This window comes from Daucus carota, chromosome 2 (assembly GCF_001625215.2).
Source record: "Daucus carota subsp. sativus chromosome 2, DH1 v3.0, whole genome shotgun sequence".
Lineage (NCBI taxonomy): Eukaryota > Viridiplantae > Streptophyta > Magnoliopsida > Apiales > Apiaceae > Daucus > Daucus carota.
Window position 1 is genome coordinate 29674519 of NC_030382.2, and position 27609 is coordinate 29702127.

The 27609-nt window shown below is 40.0% G+C and overlaps 1 protein-coding gene across 1 annotated transcript; it reads left to right on the forward strand.

The window, feature by feature from the left end:
- Positions 1–17282: 17282 nt before the first annotated feature.
- Positions 17283–23378, forward strand: LOC108205961 (uncharacterized). Its single transcript, XM_017376096.2, has 10 exons — positions 17283–17592; positions 17883–17913; positions 18008–18156; positions 19408–19499; positions 19616–19623; positions 19731–19802; positions 19957–20124; positions 21211–21306; positions 21630–21753; positions 22312–23378. Exons 1-9 carry the CDS (start codon positions 17573–17575, stop codon positions 21750–21752), a joined length of 759 nt encoding a protein of 252 aa, XP_017231585.1. The 5' UTR covers positions 17283–17572; the 3' UTR covers position 21753; positions 22312–23378.
- Positions 23379–27609: the final 4231 nt, after the last annotated feature.

The window sequence follows — 27609 nt, forward strand, 5'->3', positions numbered from 1 at the left end:
CATGGGATTCTAACTTCATTATCGAATTCATCTAGAATTGAAATTACTGATTAACATGCGACTGTTGATCCTAATCAGACAACACGAAAGTAATACATGCCAACTCTCGTTGCACACATATCATACCAATCAAAATCCACAATTAAGATAGAAATCTCATGGACACCAACAAAGCTCAGACCCTATATCTCTATAGCGGTAGTGTAAGCAGAGAGGTTTAATAGCAAGTCGTCTATCGTGATTACACAGGGTGATAAAAATAGTTCAAGTCTACCACAAATTATGTTTCATTCACATAATCCTATGTTTACATGGCAAAGTTCTAAATTCAATCATCCACTCTCGCTTCAGAAAGAATTAACAAACAACTTAGAAGTTAGCTACGCTCCTAAGAAGAATAAGCACGGCTCATGCAAAGAAATCAACGTACGTCACAAAATCAAGTAATTAATATTCGTTACTAGACTACATCGATAAATCCATTAGAATCCCATGAAGGCGGTTAGTTCATAATCGAACTAATCGACATCATGGGTTCTAATGAAAACATGATAGAAAAGAAACAAGAATTGAATGGAATAAAAATGCTTGAATTAATAATAATAAAGATCACACGTTACAGATTTGATGTTCACGATCTCGCTCGAAACTGTCACTTCCTCGCGAAGAACGATCCAATACAACTGATAATATGCTTCGATAAAAATTAAACTATGATTACGATATTGTTCTCTACTAAAACTACTTCTATGAGGCTAGGGTTTTTACACACGAGAAAATAAAATACATTGACCAAGTCAACCGGGCCTCGACCGCTGCGAAAATCCATCAGAAAGCTTCAAAAATCGGCCCGGGAAAGTTCTGCTGGGCGCGGCCGCGCTAAACTAGCGCAGGCGCGCTAGTGACAACAGAAAGTAGCGCGGGCGCGCTAACACTTAGCGCGGGCGCGCTAGTGTCTGCACTGGCAGCCCTGTTTCTTCGTGTTCAGCTCATTCTCGCGTGTATGTCCTTCCTCGCTTCTAGTACCACTTCCGTAGGTGATCACGGTTGCATTTAGCACATGCAACAAGCCCTTTAAACCCCTAGATAGCTCTAGTGGACGAGTGTGTTCTCGTGAGGGTTTGTAGAAGATGTACCCACAAAATCCCAAGTCGTGATGAATCCACAATTCTCTATTCTTGCAAATAATGCACCAAAAACAACCTAAAATGATAGGAAATCACTTCATCACCTCAACTCGTGACCTGCACAGAAAAACAATAAAAACATATCAAAAGACACTAAACACTTAAGTACAACCAACCAATTTAAGTGGAAATGAAAGCCTATAAGTGTGTATAAATACCACTTATCACTTATCTCTTCAGAGTCCTAAATCGAGAACTACATGGGCTTGATCCCTATAAATATAGGGTATGTAGGCACCTTGCAGAGGGACTTGGATCATTATTCACGAGTTCTACACTCTAAAGAGAGGCACGTGTAACCTTTGTGACATATATTTCCGGGCAATTGCAGGACGAAATTCCGTAATTCCGGCCTCGTTGTTTGGTTCTTTGCAAGCTCAGCCCTTAAACACATTTGTTTTTCTTTAGTTTATGTTAACGGTAGCCCCTAAGAGCTAGCCGTGATTTTCGTAGTTGTAACAGATATCCCTATAATTGTGCTATACGGTTCTGGGGGTGTTGTATCAATTCCTCTCACAACACTTTTTGGCGCTAGAAGGAGGGGATTACTGATCTTAGAGAGGAGAGATGTCAGAAATTCCCGAAAACCCAGAAAATCCCAAAACGCCGGAAGGCGCTACGCAAGATGAAAGCGATGTTCCAAGCGGGGAATTAACCCGCGAGGAGATGAAGGCAAAAATGAAGAGAATGAGTAGGAGGATTGCCTCCTTGAAAAGAAAGTCAGCAAGGTCTAAAAAGGCTAGCAAGGTGACTCCCACCAAGCTAGATTTCGATGCAGAAGGCGGTAGGAAGGAGGGTGTTCGACCGCCTTGGGAGGAAACTGACCGAGCAAGACTTGCGGCACAGGCTTGGCAACGAGGCCCCTAACGGGGATGGACCTGAAGGCTCGCAACATAGGGCTCCTCCCAGTCAGAGACATGAGAAGCCCGTGTCTGAAGCTCGGTCAAAGGATAAAAATCAAAGGCCGTCAAAGGTTATCTCCATTCATGATGATGAGGAAAGCTCAGGGTCGCATAATGACAATGAAGTAAGCAAGAAGAAAGATCAACCCCTGGATGATGACTATGAAGTTGCACTTGATGACGGGGATGATAAGTGCAAGATGGAAGAACTGCTGGAATCCTTAAAGAAGGTGAAGGCCGATAAGAAGTCGAGAGCCGAGCTTACCGTCAAGTCACCCTTTACTAAGAGGGTTAGGGAGTCGCCCCTACCGCGCATCTACCGGGGGGTTGGCGACCTGCGATTTAACGGAACCACGGATCCCATGGAGTATCTTAGCCGGTTTGACACTTGTTGTCTTCCCGCTGATTCTATCAGCTCTTGGAGGAGAATGTGCGAACTATTTGTGGGACAATTCAGGGCTTCCGTCACTTATGCCCCACCTGCCAATACTCTGGCTAATATTAAGCAAAAGGAACATGAGACATTAAGAGAGTATTTCAAGCGTTTCAACGCAGAGGTACCCCGGGTTAGGCCGACATCAAAGGAAACCCTGAAGAACTTCTTGATAGCGGGGGTAAAGCCTGGAACAGACTTTTGGAAGGAGTTGCAAGGGCGAGAGCCTGAAACCCTAGCTGACTTCTTTGCTAGGGCTGAACCCCATAAGGTGATCGAGGAATCCCTAGCTAAGTTGAAGAAGGAGTCAAAGTCTGAAAGCCGTAGCAGCTGGAAAAACAAGAGGGATAGGTCTTACAGCCCAGATAGGAGGAACACCTATAAGAGGAACCCCTACGTAAGGCCTGCTGGTGAAAAATCCTCGAGCCGAGATGGCAAGACCTCGCCCATTACCGTGAACACAACCAGCACGCAGGGCTTCGACAAGTCAAGGTTGACAATGAGGAAGACAAGAGAAGCGAGGTACCATGAATACACACCGCTGACAGCTTCCATAGATCACATTTTTGAGGTCGGAGACAAGGCGAGACTCTTCCGGAAACCCTTTCGAAGTGGACCCCCTGGAAAGAAAGATCAGGGAAAATATTGTGCTTTCCACGATTTGAATGGGCACGACACATCGGAATGCGTTCATCTTAAAGACCACATAGAGAACCTAATCAGAACCGGGTACTTGACGGAGTTCGTAGCCCAAGAGGCTAAAAAGTATAAGGAAAAGAAAGCCGAAAGGACGAATAACCAGGAAGCTAACCGCAACACCCGGGCTGGCAGTGTTCGAATGATCATCGGAGGACCCTTCGTGGGAGCCAGGGACGCAATGCTATGAAAAGATATGTACGAGAAGCCCGAGGGCTGCCCTTAACCAATGTGTGCCATCTGTCTGAAAGGCCTCCCAAAATGTTCAAAGAGGAGACCATGGACATTACCTTTACTGAGGGGGATGCACGCGCGGTACACCATCCTCATAGCGATGCCCGGGTGGTAACAGCCGTGATCGGAAACGTCAATGTGCACAGGCTTCTCGTCGATAACGGAAGCTCTGTCAATATCTTGGCCTACAGTGCGTACCAAAGAATGAAAATGGCGGATAAAGATATGATGGCTTGCTATAATGAGTTGTATGGCTTCACGGGGAATGCCGTCCAGATTGTTGGAAGGGTAAGACTCCCGATCACCCTTGGAACAGAACCCCGGGCTACCACTCAAGTTGCGGAGTTCATGATAGTGAATGAAGACATCTCCTATGACGGGATCCTGGGCAGACCCATCTTAAGGGATATGCGGATCGTGACCTCAATCTACCACCTATCAATGAAGTTCCCAACCCCCAATGGGGTAGGATGCGTACGGGGATGTCAAGCTGACTCCCGGGAATGCTACAGCAAGGCTTTGAGGGCCGCAGTAAAAGCCTGTAAAGAAGCCCAACAAATGGATGAAGACATCCCGGAAAGCTGTTACAAGCAAGTGGATATAGAAGAGGAACCCGAAACTAAGGCTCAAGGAAGAGTTTTAATAAAGTTTGTGAAAGCAACCTGTAACATGGTGATTATCGTGCAACATCCGGGGGAAGACCCTTATCTAAAAGCCTCGCATGCCGTGCATGAAGGGCTTACACCCACGGATACACTCCCAGTGAAAAATATTGATACAGCAGAAACCCTGGTTGAAGGAATTGTGGAAGATGTAACTGACAGTGACTTTGAAGGGGATGGTCAAAAGTAGCCCCAAAATAAAAAGCAAGAGAATGAGTGCGAGGCACCCTGTGACTTCAACAGTGCTATGGTAACCTATCAACTTGGAAACCGGACACGGCTTCCCGTTCATGAAATCCTGGGTACGCAACCCCAAGAGGGAGGCAACAAAGAGGTTACCGTTGAGATCGACCTCGACCCAAGGATGCCAAAAACCCAGGTGAAGACTGGAGCAGCTGGGGATACTCTGTCCATCTTGGTGGATGAGTCCGACCCCACTAAAGAACTAAAAATTGGGGAGCAATTGGGGCCGGACCTAAGGAAAACCCTGGCCGCATTCTTAAAGAATAATCTGGACGTCTTTGCTTGGAACCATTCGGATATGATCGGGGTTCACCCAGAAGTCATGTGCCACCACCTCAATATTGACCCAGATAGAAAAGGAGTTAGACAGAAGAGGAGACCAATTAGCGGGGAAAGGGCTACTGCTCTTCAAGAAAAGGTGGACCGTCTATTAAAGGCAGGCCTAGTGAAAGAAGCTTTCGAACCTACGTGGCTAGCAAACCCGGTGTTGGTGAAGAAACCTAACGGAAAGTGGAGAACATGCATAGACTTTACTGATCTAAACAAGGCTTGCCCTAAGGACAGCTTCCCGCTTCCTCGAATTGACCAATTGGTGGATTCCACTGCGGGGCATGCACTGTTAAGCTTCATGGACGCCTACTCGGGCTACAATCAGATCCCCATGTTCGAGCCAGATCAGGAACACACCTCCTTCATCACTGACAGGGGGCTTTATTGCTATATAGGCATGCCGTTTGGTTTACTAAATGCTGGGGCTACATATCAAAGGATGGTCAATAAGATGTTTAAGGATCAGATTGAGAGAACAATGGAAGTGTATGTGGACGACATGCTAGTAAAATCAAAGGAAGCTTATGATCATGTTACACACTTATCAGAGATGTTCGACATATTGAGGGATTACAGGATGAAGTTGAATCCCCAAAAATGCGTATTCGGGGTTGAATCCGGCAACTTCCTGGGCTTCATTGTCAATCACAGGGGAATCGAAGCTAACCCTGCGAAGATCAAGGCCTTAATTGAAATGAGGTCGCCTAGGAATGTAAAAGAGGTGCAATGCCTTACAGGCCGGGTTGCCGCCCTAAACCGGTTTATCTCAAAGTCCTCAGACAGATGTAGAGAATTCTTTGCAGCCATAAAAAAGGGGCAAAAATTTGAATGGACGACAGAATGCGAGGCTGCCTTCCTGAAGCTGAAGGAGCAACTTGGAAGCCCGCCACTGTTGGCAAAACCAACGGAGGGTGAAGCCTTAATCCTTTACCTAGGGGTTTCCGAGTTCTCAATTAGCGCTGTCCTAATCAAGGAGGAAGAGCAAGCCCAGCAGCCGGTATATTATGTGAGCAAAAGGTTACTTGACGCTGAAACCCGTTACTCAAACATGGAGAAGTTGGCCAATGCATTAATTTTGGCTTCCCGCAAACTAAGGCCTTACTTTCAGGCTCACAAGATTGAAGTGCGAACATCCTTCCCCCTCAGACAGGTCTTGCACAAGCCTGAAGCTTCTGGAAGGATCATGAAATGGGCAGTCGAGCTAGGCCAGTTTGACATAGAATACAAGCCAAGAACTGCCATCAAGGGGCAAACGCTAGCTGACTTCATCTTGGAATTTCCACCCACCTTCGAAGTCAAAGGGATGGAATGCGTACCTGAGCCTTAGTCTCCAATAGCAATACCCGAGAATTGTTCCCCCTGGTGGAACCTGTACGTCGATGGGGCTGTAAATGGAAATGGGGTCGGGGCTGGCATTATCTTAGTCAGTCCGGAAGGCCATAAGCTGCAAAGCTCCATTCATTTCGACTTTAAAGCCACCAACAATGACGCAGAGTATGAAGCCCTAATAGCTGGGCTGAAGCTAGCCTTGGAGATGAGGGTGGAGAATATGAATGTTTACAGTGATTCTATGTTGGTAGTCTGGCACATCTTAGGAGGCTTCCAAGCTAGGGGTCCCCGTACCGATCTCTATATGCGGTATGCCCAGGAATTAATTGGGAAATTCAGGGAAATCAAGCTAGAGCAAATACCAAGATCTGAGAATGTAGATGTAGATGCCTTGGCCAAATTAGGCTCTCAGAGGGATGCACACATGCTTGGGGTGATCCCCCTCGAAATCCAGCATCAGCCTAGCATTCCCAAAATTGAAGTCATGGATGTTGAAGTTGATGAGTCTGACCTTTGGACAACCCCAATTCATGAATACATAGCCAACGGAACCCTGCCTACAGACAAGGATGAGGCTAGGAAATTGAGATACAAGGCGGCCCAATATGTAATCTATGATGGAATCCTTTACAAAAGGGGGTTCAATCGGCCCCTCCTCAGGTGTGTTGCTAGGATAAGATGTGAATACATTATGCGCGAGGTGCATGAAGGAATTTGCGGGAATCACTCGGGGGTACCTCCCTCGCTCACAAAATCCTCCGTCAAGGCTACTACTGGCCTACCCTCCACAAGGATGCTCATGCCTTCGCCAAGGCCTGTGACAGTTGCCAAAGGTTCTCTAATACAAACAAGAGCCCTGCGGTACCCCTGAAAACCCTAACAAGCCCCTGGCCGTTTACTGTTTGGGGCATAGATCTAATTGGTGAATTACCAAAAGGGAAAGGAGGGGTGAAATATGCAGTCGTGGCTGTAGTCTACTTTACTAAATGGGCTGAGGCTGAACCCCTGGCTTCCATCACTGCAAGGAAGCTGGTAGACTTCGTTTATCGTGCAATCGTCTGTCGATACGGGGTTCCCTACAAGCTCATATCAGACAACGGGAAACAGTTTGACAGCAATGAGATGATGAATTTCTGTGAACACCTTGGCATAAAGAAAGGCTTTTCCGCGGTGTGCCACCCTCAGAGTAACGGTCAGACAGAAGCCGTCAACAAAATTATTAAACACACCCTGAAAGCCAAACTGGAAGAGAAAAAGGGATGCTGGCCAGAAGAGCTTCCTATGGTGTTGTGGTCTTACAATACCACTCCAAGGTCTACCACTGGCGGAACCCCGTTCACCCTAACATACGGGTGTGAAGCCATGGTTCCCGTAGAAGTTGGAGCAGGATCTTTTCGAAGGGATAACTATGACCCTGAGAATAATGAAGTCAATCACAGGCTCTACCTAGATCTGATTGAAGAAGTAAGGGATACGGCTCAGTTGAAACTCGCTGCGTATCAATAGAGGACCCGTAAGTATTTTGATAAGAAAGTGAGGGCTCGACCCCTCAAGACGGGAGACCTAGTTCTCAGGAAAATGATGCCTAACATGAGGGTTCCCGCTTATGGAGCCTTCAGCGCAAAATGGGAAGGCCCATATATCATCAAAACAGTGCTTTGGGAAGGTACCTATCACCTCACAAACATGGATGGAAGACTCATACCACGGGCATGGAACGCCCAACACTTAAAGAGGTATTACCAGTAGCTTCACCCGGGTAGTATTTCTGTAGGCTTCGGCTTAAGGGTCAGGACAATAAAGGCGGTTTATTAGGTGTAATCGCTATGCTTTTAGGAAAATTATCAGGCTACTATTTGCTTTATTTGCTAGGATGCTCGGGGGGCGGTGTCTTTACACCCCCCAAAATTATGCTATGTCAACTTTTTACCATGTGATTCAATAAAATTTCGCAGCTTTCCGTTACAAAAATGTTGTATATGCTTGCTTGCTTACTGTGATTGTTAGTTGAATACTTCGTGTATGCTTTAAAAAGTATTTAGGTTTCAATTGCACCTAGTTCTTCACCATAATTAAAAATTATGCTTAAGAACTCGGGGGGTAGTAGGCGTATCATTAACATTATTTGGCTTAAAATTCAAATAAATTTGGGAATCGAAAACACTAAAACTCGGGAACACAACTTGATAACTTGGCTGCACTGATGGGAAAGAAAGCTTATCAAAGCTTTCAAGGTTTCAAGCCTATCAAGGCTTTCAAGGCTAAAGCTTATCAAAGCTTTCAAGGTTTAAAGCCTATCAAGGCTTTCAAGGCTAAAGCTTATCAAAGCTTTCAAGGTTTCAAGCCTATCAAGGCTTTCAAGGCTAAAGCTTATCAAAGCTTTCAAGGTTTCAAGCCTATCAAGGCTTTCTAGGCTAAAGCTTATCAAAGCTTTCAAGGTTTCAAGCTTATCAAGGCTTTCAAGGCTAAAGCTTATCAAAGCTTTCAAGGTTTCAAGCCTATCAAGGCTTTCTAGGCTAAAGCTTATCAAAGCTTTCAAGGTTTCAAGCCTATCAAGGCTTTCTAGGCTAAAGCTTATCAAAGCTTTCAAGGTTTCAAGCCTATCAAGGCTTTCAAGGCTAAAGCTTATCAAAGCTTTCAAGGTTTCAAGCCTATCAAGGCTTTCAAGGCTAAAGCTTATCAAAGCTTTCAAGGTTTCAAGCCTATCAAGGCTTTCAAGGCTAAAGCCTATCAAAGCTCTTAAGGTTTCAAGCCTATCAAGGCTTTCAAGGCAAAAGCTTTTCAAGCTTTCAAGGTTTTGGGCTTACAGTAGCCCTTCAAGGTTTAAAGCTTATCAAAGTCTTCAAGGCAAAAGCTTCTCAAGCTTCCAAGGTTTTGGGCTTACAGTAGCCCTTCAAGGTTAAAGCCCATCGAGGCTTTCAAGGCCGAAGGCCTATCGAGGCTGTCGGGTTTAGAGACTATCCAGACTCTCAAGGCTTACATGGTGGAGTTATTTCAAAGCTTACTTGGTGGAATTATTTCAAGGCTTACTTTGAAAAGTTATCTCGGAGCTTATACTTGGAGATTACTCCAAAGGCTTACACCTAGGGGTCACTTTAAGGCTCACGCCCAACGGTGTCCCTAGATTCTCACACTTGGGGCTTACATCTTAAATCTCGACACTAATCTTACATGCGAGATCAGATTCAACTATGCTTGAATGGATTATTACAAGGAAAGACTAAGTGCTTTTATATACGCTATCGGGGAGTCAACACAAACACATACATCAACATACATTCGCAAAGAAGGAAACGACCTTGAAGAACAAGGCCCCAAGGGTCACAACCCCCCAGAAGGTGGACAATGTGTACACTTTCAGTACAAGGGTTACCCCCTGCATTCATTCCCCTTACCTGCAGGGAAGGGTTAGGCGACCAACACAATAATATCCAAGGAAATACAAGAAAGGCATACAAGGCAAGGAATGAAGAAGTGAAAGCAATTACATAGAAAATAAACTACAAGGGAAATTCCTCCCCACACCAACAGGGGGAGGCCCTTGTAGCATTAAAAATATCTCGCGGGGCATTCGGAGGTGCCCGCACCCTCATCCAAAAAATATTCAATTCGTGACGACAAGCGCCACACACAAATTCACAATTTGTAATTAAAAGTTAATTAAAAAGGGGGAGGGGAGATCAAGGAGCAACGGGAGAGGAAGAATCCTTTTCATCGCCAGCAGGAGGACCCTGGGAAGCCTGGGTTACCGCAGGAGCTGCAGCCGGAACCCCTTCCGGGGGCGTCACCTCAAGACCTACAGGAACTAACTCTGCAGGCTTCGGCTCGTCTTCGGCTACAGTTCTCCCTTCGGCACCGTCCTCAGAGAGACCCTGGGAGGTCGCCAGGACCTTATTCAGGCCAGCTTCGTCCTCGGCCTTTTCTTCCTCCAGGGCCACCGCAGCATCGGGCCCCAACTTTGCCCAATCATTGTCAGGAAAGAAGCGGTAAGCCGACTTCACGCAGTCTTTCACTCCCGCGGCAACCCCTACCTCAAATATTGTGGCCTCCCTCTCCTTCCTTCCAGCCTTCACGGTGGCAGCTGCATCCTGGAGGCCCTTCACCTGCAACTCCAATTCCTTGACCTGCCTCCGCAAGCCGTCGACCTCCTCCTCAAGGCCCCTCCTCACCATGTCCTCCTTCTCCTTCAGCTGCTGGGCTTTGGCTTCCGCCTCCTTGAACTTGAGGTTGGCCTTCTGGAAGGCGTCCCTCTCTTTGACAGCGGAATCCAGATCAGCCCTGGCCTGCTTTAGGTCCGCCCTCATAGTCTCATTCAGCCGGGCGGTATCGGCGACATGCTCCCCCATCTTCAGGTCGAGGAACAGGCTCTTGGCGTTGGCCACCACCTTATCTCGGGTGGTCTCGGCGATGGAAAGCTTGTCCCACTCTCAAATAGTGGCCTCGGGGACTTGGTCGGAGAGCATCCTCTGAAAGATCTGAGTCTTCTGAGTGGAGGAGGATGCAGGAGAACTACGTGTCAGGGCCAGCTTAGGCTTCTTGCTGGAGCGGCCTTCAGCTGAAGACCCCGCCTCCCCGGCTTTGGAGGGGTCCCTCTTGCGGCTCCCGGAGGAGGCCTTCTTCTACTCCAAGGAAGGAGTAGGCAGCTGGGACACTGGCTTCGCAGGAATAGGAGCCTGGGAGCCGGAGGCCTCTCCGAAGAGGTCCTCATACTTGGTGGAGCGCTTGACAAATCTGGGAATGTTGGCAGCCATATCTGTGGAAAGAAACAAGGAGAAACAATTAGATACTATCCAAGCATATACAGAAATATGGGAGGATGCAAGCATAACAGATGGCATAAAAGTTATAAAGCATGCAGGAAGGAAATTTATAAAGCGAATATCATATAAGGAAAACAAGTTCAAGGGGGCAAGCTAAGAGGAAACCTGGGCTTCCCGTCACCTCCACATCTGCACCCCCCTCGTCAACGGGGGATGCATCTACCACCGTAGTGGAAAAACCGAGCCTCTCCAGATTCTCTGGAGTAAGTAGGCTGGAGCCATCACCTAGCTCGGTGGATAGCCCCAACACGTGCTTGGCCCTCTCAAGGGACTCTCCCGCCAAAGGGGTCTGCACTGGCATGTCTACAGCAAATACGAGTATAAGAAAACTAAACGGGAATCCCAACAGGCTAAACTAGACAATGGACAAGGGAAAAACTGGCTTACTGGGGGAGAGATTGAAGTCCTTTCTGTAGACTGGACAGTCGTAGCAGTAAAGGAAGAGCTTCTGCCAGTCCGACATCGACTGGCGGTTACCCTTGATGCCCTTCTTGTGATGGGTATTCCAGGTAGTGAGGTAGAAGAACCCTGGGGTCCTCCCAGTAAGTTTCAGCTGGAAGAACCAGCCCAACTCCAAGGCAGACATCCTCACCCCATGGTGGATGTCATAGAGGATGTAGAGGCAGACCGCCATGCGGTAGGAGTTGGGGGTGAGTTGCATGGGGGAGACCTCATAGAAGTCCAAGACCTCCAGGATGAAAGGATGGAGGGGGAGAGACAAGCCCAGCCTGAAGAACTGGGCGGAAAGCACGGCTTTGGGGGAGCCAGTGCCCGGCTTGAGGGTGTCGAAGCGGTGACACCTCCCTCCTGGCTTCGGGATCCCCAGGGTGCAGCCAGGGTTGCAGGACTCCAACAGGGACTGCAGCCGAACAGGAGTCATGATGGAGTCCATATGCTCGCAGGCCAGGACTACAGCTGGAGGCTCGATCACCTCCACGGAAGCCTCGGCCTCCCGATCAGCCCCCTCAGGGTTCCCCTCGAGGGCTTCAGCAGCGAGGTTTAGCGGAAGGCCCGAGGCCCCATCCGCCTGGCTGGACTCAGAGGTGGTCCAGTTGAGCTCCTTCACCACCAAGCTGCGCCTGGAACGAGTTCTGGAGCTAACCCCTAAGCTGGGCCGGGCAAGCTGAAGGTCCTGGCTAAAGGAGGATCCCGTGTTAACCGCGACAACGGGAGCCTTGCTGGTGGCAGATTGAGAAGAGTGTGAAGACATAGATCCCTGAGACATCTACAAGAGGAAAGGACGGGTTAACGAAGGACACAACAAGACGTGAAGGGGTCGAAAGAAAGAAAAAAGAGAAGGAAAGAGGGTCTGCGGAAGGCTGGGCTGCAAAGGTGGAGCCCTACGGGTGTAAGGAAGGAATGAACAGGCTTCAGTTGAAGCCCTAAAGTATAAGAGGACTACATCCCTCACAGGAAGCAGCACAGGTCACGGATGACGGTTCATCTTCTTTGGGAAGCCCAACAAGGGGCCTGGAGCGGGAAGCCTAATCCTAACCCTAACCTCGACCACAACAATCAATGCCAAACGCAATCCTAAGATACCAGCTAAGCAAGTACAACAAGCAAATCACACAAACAATGCATTCAAGGCAGATAAAACACACAAAGGGATTTCGACTGCAAAAGAGGGGTTTCCTCTGAAGGCTGATTGGGAACCTAGGGTTTATGGCCTAAAATCGTAATTGGGGCTTCGAATCGACGAGGCGTCACAGCAACGCCAAGAGTGGCAGTCAGGTCACGGGATACACATAACATAATCAGGGCCAAATCAAAGCATGTGGTGTGTGTGCATTCAGAGAACGAGTGTACATATATAACTATACTGGCATGCAGAGTGAATTAGCTGTTTAATCAAGCATAATAACATCAAGAAAGGCGAATGTGGGTGTGTGCACGCATGCCGAGGTGAACAGTCAAAAGGAAGAGATGTGAAAATCAAGCATGGATCGTATAAACATTTAGCCGCAGACATGGTGCAAATGTAGAAGAAAAATAAAAACGAAGGCTCGAAGAGAGCATACCTTTGATCAGAAACTGGAAACGGAGACGGAGAAGTGAACGCCGGAGAGAAAGAGCAAGGTGCGCCTGGAAGTGCTTCGGTCGGAAGAGAAGGTGTGGAGTGAAGTGTTTAAGAGATAAAAGAAAAGAAGAGTGAGGCTTGGTGTGTGTGTGTGTATATAGCAGTGGGGAGTGGGGAACAGCTACGCCAGGTGGCATGCCGTGACTGGCTTGGCGTGGAGATGGCTTTGATGATGCAGGGCTTCCCGAGGCCTAGGTGGGTGGCTGAAGAGGTAGAGGCATGCTAGGACTCTACGGCTGCACCACCTAATTAGGAGTTTTCTGTTACAATTCAAATCGATTTGAATTTAAATTAAACCCCGAAATCTTTGGGATCAGCCTTATCACAAGCTGACGTGACACACGCGAGAAACTGAGAAGATGGAGCAAAAAGTTGTGGAATTTCAGTGACATTCGGAAAATAATTTTAATTGTTCTGGGAATATATATTCAAGACTTGCGGTTGTTGTAGTAAATTAATATAATTGGTTTTATAATTATGTGTGGGAAGTAAGTCTGAATTATTTCTCGTTTCTTACATCGGGCTATGCCCACGTAAGCTTAGAAATGATTTACGATTAACCTCTAACATAATTTAAGGGCTTGCAGCTGGTTGATTGAGGGTTACCGTTGTTAGGTTCCTCTCGTATTTAATACTTCAAGGAACCGGGGGGTAGTTGTTGTGCCATAAAATCTCCCTGGGCTTATTTTATAACCCATCATATTATTTGGGCTTCATTTAGGCTTATTGGAATTATTTGGTTAAGGATAATGGGCTTCATCATAGCTGGGTGAATCATTGAAGGCATGCGAAGAGGTATATGGACTTGCATTTGAGGCACAATGAAGACTGTCATCAGAATGGGGGGCTGCACCTGAAGGCGCTTTAGGGGTTACCGCTGCTAGGGGTTACCGCTAAGTGCATCCTGGCTTGCAGTTACGGGGCTGCAGTTAGGGGATGCCGCTGGCAGGGCTTCCGCCGCCTGGGCGGAACGGCAGGCAGACTCCAAACAGGACTCTTCTTCCTTGTTTCTAGGAGGACGAATTGGAAGTATATTGGGAGTATATCAGCTGCTATTTATCTACGAATTAAGGGATAAATACGTGCATTATGGAGATATTTACAATCGGTGGAGATAATTCATGCATATTCGGATATCTATTGAAGATGAAGGCTTCAAGTGACCTACTTGGAGTGGGATGCCGCTGGATAACTACTGAAAGAAGGCTGTTTTATCCTAAACTAGAGGGGATAAGAGCTTATCTCTTCAGAGTCCTAAATCGAGAACTACATGGGCTTGATCCCTATAAATATAGGGTATGTAGGCACCTTGCAGAGGGACTTGGATCATTATTCACGAGTTCTACACTCTAAAGAGAGGCACGTGTAACCTTTGTGACATATATTTCCGGGCAATTGCAGGACGGAATTCCGTAATTCCGGCCTCGTTGTTTGGTTCTTTGCAAGCTCAGCCCTTAAACACATTTGTTTTTCTTTAGTTTATGTTAACGGTAGCCCCTAAGAGCTAGCCGTGATTTTCGTAGTTGTAACAGATATCCCTATAATTGTGCTATACGGTTCTGGGGGTGTTGTATCAATTACTCTCACAACACAATTAATAAAATAATAATAAATTCTAGTCATATTTTGGTCAATTTGACTGGCCAAAAGTCAAATGTGACAACTAAAAAGGATGAAGAGAGTAAAAAAGAGAGTTAATTATAAACCCATAATTTGGCTTGGACAAAGAAGAGTGCCTAGACTTTTTCGGACACGATCTAAACTTCATAAGTTTTTGCGCTTGCAACTCTAACTCAATATATCATTAAAAATAGCCGTTAACATAATATATATATATATATATATATATATATATATATATATATATATATATATATATATAGGGTTGCACTCCACACAGAACACTTTAAAAAAAGAACAACACAGAACACTGTCATAACACTTCATTTTTCACAAATAATTATTTGTTAAGATTATAACTACATAGCTAAACACTAGTTAAACTTAATATATGAAATCTAACATCCAAACTCATCCAAATAATTGATATGAAATATTATAGAATCCAGAACAGAATCCAGAATAGAATCATATAAATATATTTTTTGCACGATTATTTTACATAGAATCATGTTATTTTTATTAAATATTTATTATTAAACATGGTGGATACTATTATCATTCATAATAAAACATTATTTAGCTTAAAATTTGAATTTAATTCAAGTTTTAAATGAGATTCTATATTTGATTCTAAAGTGTTCTGTGTTGTTCTTTTTTTAACAGTGTTCTGTTTTGAGCAATGGCCTATATATATATATATATATATATGAATATTTCACTTAATTTATTGTTCAGAAATAAGTTATTTATATTTAAAAATACATAAATATATAAAAAAATTCTTGAGTTAATGTTTTTTTTTTGAAAATGAGAATGAATCTCAACAAATATGATTCGGGGATTCACTGTGATAATTCTTTCATTCAAGAAAGCTTATCATCTAACCATCGGACATGCAAGATGACCGGGGAAATTTAGATAATAAAACTTTAATGTCCGAAAAGAAAAACCCGTCTTCTTCCAAGCATCCTGAAAATATAAACAAATGAAATAGGGAGAATATAAGTGCATATATATAACTGATTATATATATATATATTATTATTAAAAAATAAGGGATAATATATCCAATAAATAATAATTATTAAAATCATGTGTATATCATTTCAAGTAGTGAAAAAGGAAATTAAATAAAGTCCCAACCAAAGATGGATCTTTGGTGAGACACAAAGGAAAAAGATAATATATCAAAAATATAACATAACAATTATTAACAAGCCAACAAAGTGGCACATAATTGCAGCCAACAAAGTGGCACATATTCCGGCCAACAAAGTGGCACATAATTCCTCTTACAAGCCAATAATATGCCATCAATCATGGCCACCCATAAATGATTCAAAATTAGTCATCAATAGAGGCACAATTAGCATACTAACTGATTAAATGAGAATCAAGACATTTTCAAAAAAATTCAAATAATTATCATTTGTACAAAAGAATCAACTTTAACAAGATAAAAGAAATTCTAATTAAAGAAATTTAAATTTTTAAACAATATCCTTAGAATCTAAGTAAAGCCTCAATCAATAAATCTAATATAGCAATTACTAAAAAGGTTAATATCAAAATTTAAAATATAAACACATGAGTCAATCACTATAAAAGAAAATATATTGCATGATAAAATTTGCCTCTATTTCATCCAAAATAATTAAAAATTTAATGCAGACAATTAGAAACCGAAAATTAAATACAAATCTATAAAACTGAAATCATAAATTATGCCAAAAATTTAGTCAAAGATAATACAACCGCAAACCACCACCGCAGACCACCACCACCTACCCGGAATCTAATATCTCGTAAAATACAACATACTAACACTAAATCAAAAATCTATATTTGGTCGAGATTGCAAAGAGTCTATTTTTACACAAGCAAATATCAAAATGCAAAAGATATATTTTACGAATAATAATATTAAGATTTGATGAACATATCTACATTATCGACGGATCACATAAACAATTAAGATTGTGAATTAGAAAAAGTACATCTTAATTTTTTGGAGTATATTCACCCAAAATGAGTCGTTCTCAAATATGATCAGTCCTTTAAAGATGTCCTTGCAGATAGATGCCGGTGAGTAGATCGAGATCCCGATATTTGATTCAATTGAAAACGCAAATCTGATGGATCAGAACTCATAGCGTGAATAAGAGAGCAAAAGAGATAAAAAAAACGTTATGCTAAAAGTTTTATCTAAACATACAAAGAAATATACATACTTTGAGAGATATGCACAAATGAAAAGGAGAGTTGGAGAGAGCCCACTCAAAGCCATCACACATGAAATTAGGTTAGGGGTTTTGACTTGTACTTGTAGGTGACTTATTCTTGAGTTAATGTTTAAATGCGGTATGTTTGGTTGAACATGAAAAGAATTACATAAACATATTTTTTTCAGAAATATATGAATTATATCTAAAAAATAAAATATGATGAACACGATCATAAAAATATAAAATAATAAGGAATATATATATAACATTAACTATTGTTTTTAGCATAAAGTTAAGTAAGGATTGCAAAATGCAAGTTATTATAAAATTTATCAATGGCGTGTAGGAGGCGCCTCTGAAATACCTCCATTCTATTTTTATAATTTTTTTAAAAGTTTTGAATATAAATATAAAAAATACAAATTATTTTTTCAAATTTTGAATATATTGAAAATGATAGAAGGGTCAACTAATTGCAGTCTATAATTGCCGACCTACAACTCAAAAGTCCCCGAAGACCGTAAGACTGCGCAGAAACAAAGCCAACGCGCTTATTTCAGCTTTACAAACAAAACAACGATTCTCCCATAAATAATTACTATTACAATTAGTTTATTAGTTAACAGTTCATTACAACGGTTGATATAACCAATTTGCTCTGTCCTGTATTATTCTCTTGTCTGTCTTCTATATAGATACACATATATACTCTTAGCCTGATCATATTTCTTGCATAGCCTTTGGTTTTGTTGTGCTTCAATCTCAAACAAAGTTGCTTTCTTTTTGTGATATTTATAAAAATATCATCATGGTTCAGCTCAGAGAATTGTATCCTTTTTTCTTGTACCGCCCATTAGTATTTCTAGTATATTACGTAACTTTGTTTTGGGTATTTTAATCTTTTGTAAAGTTTTCATCTTTATTGTTTTGTTTGTTGTATTTGAATTTGAGAATAACAATCTTTATTGTTACTTGTTTATTGATGTACAATTTGAATATTTTGAGTTGTTTTATGTCAAGATTAGATAAGTTAAATTGTGTGAATTCCCTGCTAGTATGATTGCGTAATATTCGAATTTCCTTGACCATTGATTTCTTGAATTGGTGTGCCTCTCAAGTCGAATTGTCATGCCTTTGTCATTGGAAGAGGTGATTTATCAAAATTCTGTTTCGTGATTAAACTAGATGGTTGATGAATACAATGTTCACTTGCTAGTTGCTAATGGCGATATTATTTTTGCAGTATCAAGTAGCGCAGATGTACATGGTCATGAAAATGCAGAAGCAGACTACAACAAATACCGAAGGAGTTGATGTTTTGGAGAATAAACCGTTTGAAGATGATGTCTTTGGAAAGGGCAGATATACGTCAAAGATTTATAGGTTGCAGAGGTAATTTTTACGCGACTTTGAGTCTTGATATTTTAATTCATCCAATTGAATTAAAAAGTTGTAGCTGGATTTCTTTTAATGCAGTATCTTGCGAGTAAATTTGTGTGTTTGTGTCTGGTCTAGCATGATCGTATAATAATTAATAATAGTGGTAGAACAAGATATTATGGTTATAGAGGAGCAAATGCTGCTTCTCTTGTAGAAAAGTTGTGCAGAACAACTCGAGCGATGTGTCTTCCCTTGGACTTGAGTGTAATGCTCCATTTGGTTTGGAAAACGGAAAATAGGGGAAATAAATTGAGAATTTGAAAATCTAACTAGAAGTTGAAGAGAAGGATTTGAGGAGGTAAGAGTAAAGAAATGAATGGTTTTAAAATTATATCACCATAACATTTGTAGCATATATATGGTTTTAATTTTATATCACCACAAGGTTTGAAAGATGCATATAGTAGATTGGTAGTATGAGCTTTGGTATAATTTTGTGGTACGGAAGGAATGCAATTATATCTAAAATTGTGCTAATTCATTTGAATCCCTTTCCACCAGAATTTTGTGTAAAAATTTTCCATCATGTAAATCACTGGCTTTATCTAAATAGTCTGAGAGAGTATATATTTTAGTTGTGTACGTATGTTGGTAATTGTGGTATACTTATTTTGGAAATTGGATATTCTTTGGATATTCTGTAAGAATATCCTCAGGAAAGCTGAATAGGGAAATTTAGTCAGTACTATATTGTCTTTTAGTTCTGTATGTGTATTATAAAATCACTTGAGCCTGTATTCTTCCTCTAGTATTTTTCTGCTTTAAGGTGAAGTATAAAGCATACCCTTCAACTATAAAGTAGTAAGATGTTACCTCTAATATTTTTCTGCTTTTAGGTGAAGTATAAAGCATACCGTTCAACTATAAACTGGTAAGATGTTAAAACTATCATTTAGGTATTTCTCTTTCCAATTGAGGAACTGATAATACTTGCTTTGTCGCTGAACAAAGAAATATACCCACCTTCAATTACTCATACTGGTTGTCTTCATTGTGGTAACAGTTTATAATCTCTTGGCATTATCATTTTGTTAACCTTACAGAAGCAGAGATGAACATACTGTCTAATTTTAGATTCTCTTTAAAAAGAACAGCTACCCTTGGCCTTACCTGCGATGTTGTCCTTTTTACATTGAAGAGAAAACACAAATCCCATTCTGAATATTCTAAAGGAACCTCTAATTCACTATTTTCATATTGCAGCAAAGCTCCTACTTGGCTTGCTGCTCTCGCACCACTAGATGCTCTTGTGCTCCAAGAGGAAGCCTGGAATGCATACCCTAAATGCAAAACAGGTTTGTATTTTTTTATTAAATCCTACTTCTTACATGAAATTAAATTGTACAACTAATTTCTGGATTCTAATTGATTTATTTGTTTGGTTCTGCATTGCATTGGACACCTTGCACAGTGATCAAGGTAGTAATATGTTTGCTTTTTGAATAATATTTAATTTTCCTTGAAGAAAACATTCTTTTCTTTGAATTCTTTGTGTTTCTTTCTTTTTACTTTTTTTCTTATTGTAGTGTCCCTACTTTCCGAAGTTTAGTCTAACTATAGAGACAATCCATAAAGCCGACAATGGGAATTCAGAAAATGTAAGATTCTTTGCTTTTGGGTTACCTTTTAATTCTTTCCACCTCATCCATTTGGACGAGGCTGCTATCTGAGGTTTAACCTGAAACAAAATACTCTACTAAGGTGATTAAATGACTTCTTTATTGTAATTAACCTGGGATGTTGGCTATCTAGGTGCATAGTCTAAGCAAGGAACAGCTGGCCTCTAGACAGGTGGAAAATATTGATATTGCTGTATCTGCAACTGACTATTGGAGTTATATTGTTGGGAGCAACAGTATTGACATGACAAAATTCCAGTCAGAAAGGACTGGTCGTGGTCCGCTCTTAGACGGATGGCAGGTTAGTTTCTTGTGCTAAAATTTTGTCAATAGCTGTAGAAAAGATGGAAGACATGCGCGCACCTATATACAAGATTTTAATATCACATTCCTTAGATAGTATACCATTCACTTAGGTCTTTATCCTTAATTGTGTAACTGGTTTCATTCATCATAGTCAGACTGTATAATTTGACTATCAGCAAATAGCATTTCTCTCACTGACTTGTCATGCAGAACTAACAGTAAATATCACTTCTCTCACTGACTGGTCACTTGGGATGTAATGAGCTTAACATGTCTTATTCTTAAAAAAAAAATAGTTACATCCAGTATAAAATCTATGCTACACGTGCCATGTAAAATTTTGTATAAAAAGATTGGAATGGGTACCTTTAGAGCTGTTTATATATGCATATATGTATATATGTGTGTTTGTCCATGTCAATGCATGTACGCATACAGTGTACATATAATCTATATGCATGCAATTTCGCCAAAACTTCTGCTACCATATTCTGGTTTTTACACTTCATCTTTGAACAATTTATTGTGGAAGTGGTTGTTCCAGCAACCATTTGTCATTGCCACTTTTTACATCATTAAGTTAAGTCACTTTGTGTCTCACTACTGTTATTAATATGTTTTTGATTGGTTAAGTATAAAACTGTGGAACTTAACTTCCGTGTAGTGCAACCAAAATGTCTTAGTCTGATGTAAATGGTTCATAAATTTGTTATGTAGTAGGTTTCCGTTGAGATTAATAATTTAAAGTAATTTCAATTGTTTTTAAATTATTTAAATTGTTAGCTATTGGAAAAGTAGAATTAGTTGGAGATTAGAATGAATAAGTTAGCAGTGACAAGTATTTTGAGGTCCTGTCTCTGAGTGATGTTTATCCATATATATTAGACTATAAAATGCAAGATGATGTATTTTAGAATATATATGAGATCATAAAAATCATTCTGCTTGACATAACATTCTCTTCTTTTCTCTGAATAAAAAACCTACAGTTTCCATGCAACTGCTAAATCCTGTAATCAACTTTTCTTTTATCATAGTCATTTTGATACTATCTGTTCTGATGTTCTGTGCATCCTTTCAGGAAAGCTGTAAGCCTGTTATGACGGCATACAAGTTGGTGACAGTAGATGCTCCATACTGGGGATTTGGAAGTCAACTGGAGCAAGCTTTTATAGCGGTACTGACGCCAAGTAACTGATCACCTTTAGCATAATAAGCCCAAAAGAGAATTTAATTAAAAAAAATTCACGAATTTTTTTTAATGTGTCTAAGTGTCAGACTTGGCAATTTCGAACAACTTACCTGTTTTTAGCCTAAAATCAGTGTCCGAGTTTTCGACAAGGGTACCAAAGGAGACATGAAGAGTCCGGGTAAAAGAGATGTCATATTTAATCACTTCCTAACCTATCCTGTGTTAAAATATAAGTTCTGTCCGTGTGTAACTTCATTATTGTGAAGAGACAATATTTGTTAATAAAATGTTTTGTACCCTTGTAACAGGGCGAGAGAGCACTTTTTCATGGAAGTCATCGGAATATTTTTGCTTGGATTGATGAATGGTTCGGGGCGACAATTGAAGTGATCCGTAAGCTTGAGAAACAATGTATCTCACCTTTTGAATGAGGTGAGGGATCCGAAAAACTCTAATATATGTGAAGGAGCTCCAACATTCTAAAATATGTGATAGATGCCGTTTGGCTGAGCTTATGATTTATGACTTAATGTGACTTATATAGTTATATGATAATTTGGGAGCTTAAAATGTCTCTTTGGGTAATTTTGACTTATTAATGGCTTATGGGTTATTAAAAATATAATAATAAAAACAAAAGTGATTTATAAGTAACTTATGATTTCTGAGTATTCTTTATCAAAAAAAAAAAGTCCAAAAAAAGTAAGTCACCGAAAAAAGTAAATTAGACTAACTTCTTGCTTTAAGTCAGTTTATGACTTATTTTTGACTTTAAGCCGACTTCTGACTTATTACACAAACAAACGTTTTCTAGTTTAAAGTCTGGAATGACTTAAATCCCGGGTTTTAAGCCCAGCCAAACAGACTCATAGTGTGAAATATTTATTTAGCCTTTGCAGCAACCTGAGATCGAGGTTATGAGGATACACTCAATAGTAAAAATGGACAGAGATCCACTTTTTTAATTTCGTAAACCATGCTATCTTGCAGGGACGTGACTGGAAAATATTAAACAGATTTTCTGCAAAAATGGGGAGGAAACAAATCAAGCTGTAGGCTTGATGATAGAAAACATTCAGCTGATATTAACTTACTTCCGCTGGAGCAGATGTAAATTTATGTTTCCTGGTAAGATAGCTCGTGGAATTTGCGGGGTAACTAGGGAAGATTGTATTAAGAACTCATAGAATCATATTCTGTTGAATGATTGTCTTATACTGTAATTGATGAAGACAATAGACTAGAGAAAATGCTGCAGTTTGTAATTCAACAAAGTATTCTTGGTTTTCTTTTCTCTCTCGTTTTGAGAGTCGACTCCCGTGTTAGGGTTTCAGCCGTCACTTCTCCGCCTCCCAGATGTTCATCTTCTCATCAATTAACCCCTTCGCTCTCTCATCCCCTCTATTATTTTACTTAGTTTCAATAAAACCAAGATTTAATCTTGTTTAAGTACCTTGTTATCAAGGTTGTGTGCCCATCGTTTTGGGATGTTAGTGTGTGCCCATCTTTTTGGGATGTCGTGTGTTATGTTTTTCGTATTTTTATGTGTCTTGATGTGTCGTTCGATTATCAATCTGAAAAGGATTTATACGGTATTTTGGGAGATCGGTAAGACTCGCATCGATTTCGGAACGATGGTAGATACCGCAAGAGCTCACCTCTCACAACAAATAATTGTTCATGTTTTGGAGACGTTTAGTGCTCCAGGATCAGTTGATTTGACTGATAGTTCTGAACATTGGGCTACAGATGATGCTTACGTGAAGGTCAATTGCGAGACTACTAGTTTCATAACTGATGTAGGTTGGATTGCTCGAAATATCATTGTAATACTTTTTAGATCAAAGAATATGAATATTCTATTTGTTAAGCGATCTGAAAACAAAACGACTATTTGTTTAGTTCGTTCTTTGTTTCACAATCAGATTGTAGTTGACAGTTCGGGGGTTTGTCCCGGCTGGATTTGCGATTCGTATTAATAAAATCTTTTGTTTGTCAAAAAAAAAAAGTATTCTTGGTGGAAAAGCTGATATATATGTTTAACTAGTATTTATGCCCGTCATGGACCTTTACATGAATTTAATTATTATAATTGTATAAATAGAGTTTTTAATAGAGTTTTTGACAAAATGGAATTGCTAAGTTTATGATTGATAAATAGATTTTTCTTTCGTTCTTTTGTTATAGTATCCGGCAATGTAATATTTTTTTGTAAAGGAGCAATCATTTAATGTACTTCAAAAGATTAATATATTTATATTTTATTTGTATAATAAGAATAAAAATAATTGGTTTTCAAATATACTTATATTGCAGTAATTATTTTTAAAAATACAGTATAATCTCATTTGTAATCTAGTCTGACACGCTAGTAAACTCAAAATCAACTATAAATCAACTAAACTCAAAATAAACCGAATGTGTTGCAACCTTAGTTGCAACTTATGCAATCACTTCTAGACTAATGCTCAATTTCTAAATATTAATGAATTAAATTTAGATTTATTGCCAACATTTTAAACTTAATATTTAATTTTAAAAGAACTATCATTTAATATATTTTAAATATTAACATAAAATTTTATTGCACAACACGTATAAAAAGAGTTTTAACTTCTTATAATAAAATAATTTCTGTCTTTACGGTTTCTAAATATAATGAATTAAATATCAATTTATAGTTATATTTTTAAAATTAGTATTAACTTTTAGAAAAGTGATAAATCGTTTAATGTATTTTAATATACTTAAAAAAACCACCTCATATATTCCGTTTTTATAATATATATAAATATAGTGTTAACTCCTCGACGTTGTTATGCATATCTCGGTCTCTAGATATTGATGAATTAAATCATAATTTTTATTATCAATTTAAATTTAACATAAAATCTTATAAACAAATGTTTGATGTAAAATATTGATATTTTTTTTATATTTTCCATTTCAAAAAATATTTTTTTATATTGTATGTATAATATGGACACAAATACTATTAATTTCTTAATCAAGGCTCGCTTGGCATTGCTACTATAGACAAATACAATAATTTTTGTTGAAAACAGGTGAAAAACTATTTGAAAATTTTAAAAAACAGTTTTTCTGACTTTTGCTTTTAGTTTTAAAGCTAAATTTAGGGAAAAACATGTCTTTTCCTATTTTTGAAAAAAGTTGCTTTTCAGCTTTTACAGAAACCTTTTGTCATACTCAGAATGCGACATGGACCTGCTAGATGGCCATTACACACATGAAGAACGTTTATATGATATTTGGATCGTACATGGACCTACTTGACGCTGCGAATGATTCATATTTGCAAGACTTCAATAAAGTCTTGCATTTTTTGCTTGCCTCTAGGAGGATCCCTTCATACTTGCAACATGGATTCCCCGGTGTACTTCTTTGTGAAGCTCATAGACTATACTTGTTATGTTTGGCAAATCTCGGCCAAGAGTTAAGAATCCCTGCTGCAAGTGTGAAGGGATCTTCCTAGAGGCATGCAAAAAATGCAAGACTTTATTAAAGTATTGCAAATAATTTATTTATAAAATATTTGTTTTTCTAAATCAAAATTTAAACTTTGAATTTTTATTCAGAGGAAATCTTTTTTTTTTAAAAAAATTATGAAATTATACTTAACAGAAGCCTTAAAATGGGGGTCGAACCCTCCGTCCCCAAGCGTAAAGAACCTAGTGGGTCGGAGGGAGTATAATGCTATTAGTTGTCTAATTATAGCTTATAGGTAAATGCTAAGTGTTGTTCGATTATAAATTAATAACTGTTTTTTTTCTTCTTCTTTGTTTTAATGAAATATTACACAATATACAGTTTAATCATAATATATCTTGACTTTCACCTTTGATCTAAAAATATGCTCTAATAAAACTATTTCCCCAGTTACATCTCATCTAATCAGCCCCTTGTTTATATGACAAGCTCGTTTATATTTGTTATGTAAGTGGCATTATATGCCTTTTTTTGCAAATTATGTAATGAAATGAAAATTGGTTAAATTTGACTCATAGAAGGGAGACAATGATTGACTGGCTGGGTATCATTCTAATTTTCCATTGAATGTGGATACCTGGGTTCAGAGCCAGCAAATCTTGAGATCAAAAGCGATTCCCATCTTGATATTCTGAAATTATTTTCTAGGGGCCAAGAACTCAACCCTACTTCAATACAAGGTGACTTCCAAGAAGAAGCCAATATATATTAGGTAATCTGGCTAAATGTTTTTTAAAAATATTGCTAGCACTTACTCCCCACTTCAGCTGGTTCATTTTTTCCCCTTGTTATCCAAGGTAATCTAAGTCAACTATTTTCTTAGCATTCACTTTTTTTTATGGCAACAGATTGCGATTTTACTTTCTCCCCTTTCTCCTAGTTCATGTTTCTTTACTTTTTAATGTAGGAGGTTTCTAACATCTTAACCAAACCAGTGAAATCTTTTACCTCGAATAATTTTCCAGGCTCTTCGAGTCAAGTTCCCAAGTCAATCCCTACCTAGATGGTTGACTTCTTCAATCAGTTGGAGGCACAAATTCAAAAAGAAAATTTTGATGTCTCAAGGGTGCTTCCTCCTCAAATTCATCTAGATGAAGAGATCATCCAAGAGTGTGAGAAGATTTTGAAAAATCACATGTCCGGACGTCTACTTGACATTGCGAATGATTCATATTTGCAAGACTTCAATAAAGTCTTGCATTTTTTGCTTGCCTCTATGAGGATCCCTTCACACTTGCAGCATGGATTCTTAACTCATGGCAGGGATTTGCAAAACTTAACAAGTAGAGTCTATGAGCTTCACAAGGAAGTGCATCGGGGCTTGGTTATGCCTTTCTCGAGGTCCAAGGAGAGAGAGGAACTGAAGAGTATCTTGGGCAAATATCGCCAGGTCGGAGATAATCTGGTGAAGTTAGAAAAAGAGAAAGACGCCAACATGCTTGGTTTATCTTGGCTTCATATGAGGAATGAACAACTAAATGAGGAAGTCATAAATCTTATAGGGGAAGCGGTTGAGAATGTTGTTGGAGATAGTGGCAAATTGTGTAATGATGAAGTATGGAAGCTAGAGTAGAAGATAGATCATAACTCAGATGAAATAGTTAGACTCAAAGCGAATAATGAAGCCATAGGTGCCAAAATTATCAAATTTTCAGATGAAGCTAAGATGTTACAAAAGGATGCCAATGCTCAACATTACAAAGTACTAAACTTTGAGATGGGCAGCCGCATATGAGGGAAATGTCTAGAATGCTATGGATAGGTTGGCCCACATGGAGCTAAAATGGATGCAACACGTGGAATCACAAGATTGTTGAGTGCATCAGTACTATACAACATGAAGTTGAGCTGAATTAATAGTCTAGTGATTCCACGCCTTGCTTCCATTTTAGCTTCATGTGAGCCAACCTATCCATAGCATTCTCGACCTTTCCCTCATATGCGGCTGCCTCCCTCAAGGTTTAGTAGTTTATGGTGTTGAGCATTGGCATCTTTTTGTAACATCTTAGCTTCATCTGACAAATTGATAATTTTGGCACCTATGGCTTCATTATTCGCTTTGAATCTAACTATCTCATCTGAGTTATGATCTATCTTCTGCTCTAGCTTCCCTACTTCATCATTACACAATTTGCCACTGTCCCCAACAACATTCTCAACCGCTTCCCCTTTAAGATTTATGACTTCCTCATTTAGTTGTTCATTCCTCATATGAAGCCTAGATATACCAAGCATGTTGGTGTCTTTCTCTTTTTCTAACTTCACCAGATTATCTTTGACCTGGTGATATTTGCCCAAGATGCTCTTTAGTCCCTCTCTCTCCTTAGACCTCGTGAGAGGCATAACCATGCCCTGGTGCACTTCTTTGTGAAGCTCATTGACTCTACTTGTTAAGTTTGGCAAATCCCTGCCAAGAGTTAAGAATCCCTGCTGCAAGTGTGAAGGGATCATCCTGGAGGCAAGCAAAAAATGCAAGACTTTATTGAAGTCTTGCAAATATGAATCATTCCCAGTGTCAAGTAGGCGTTCAGACATGTTCTTTTTAAAAATCTTCTCATACTCTTGGACGATATCTTTATTCAGATGAATTTGAGTAGGAAGCACTATTACCAAACAAAATTTTCTTCTTGAATTTGTGCCTCCAACTGATTGAAGAAGTCGACCATCTAGGTAGGGACTGACCTAAGAACTTGACTCGAAGATCCTGGAGAATTATTTGAGGTAAAAGAATTCACTCGTTTGGTTAAGACGTTAGAAACCTCCTAAATTAAAACATAAAAA

Coding starts and splice junctions, on each gene's coding strand:
- LOC108205961 (XM_017376096.2), top strand. CDS start 17,573: ATGGTTCAGCTCAGAGAATT. Junction 20,125..21,210: donor CGCTCTTAGACGGATGGCAG/GTTAGTTTCTTG, acceptor GCATCCTTTCAG/GAAAGCTGTAAGCCTGTTAT. Junction 21,307..21,629: donor TGGAGCAAGCTTTTATAGCG/GTACTGACGCCA, acceptor CCCTTGTAACAG/GGCGAGAGAGCACTTTTTCA.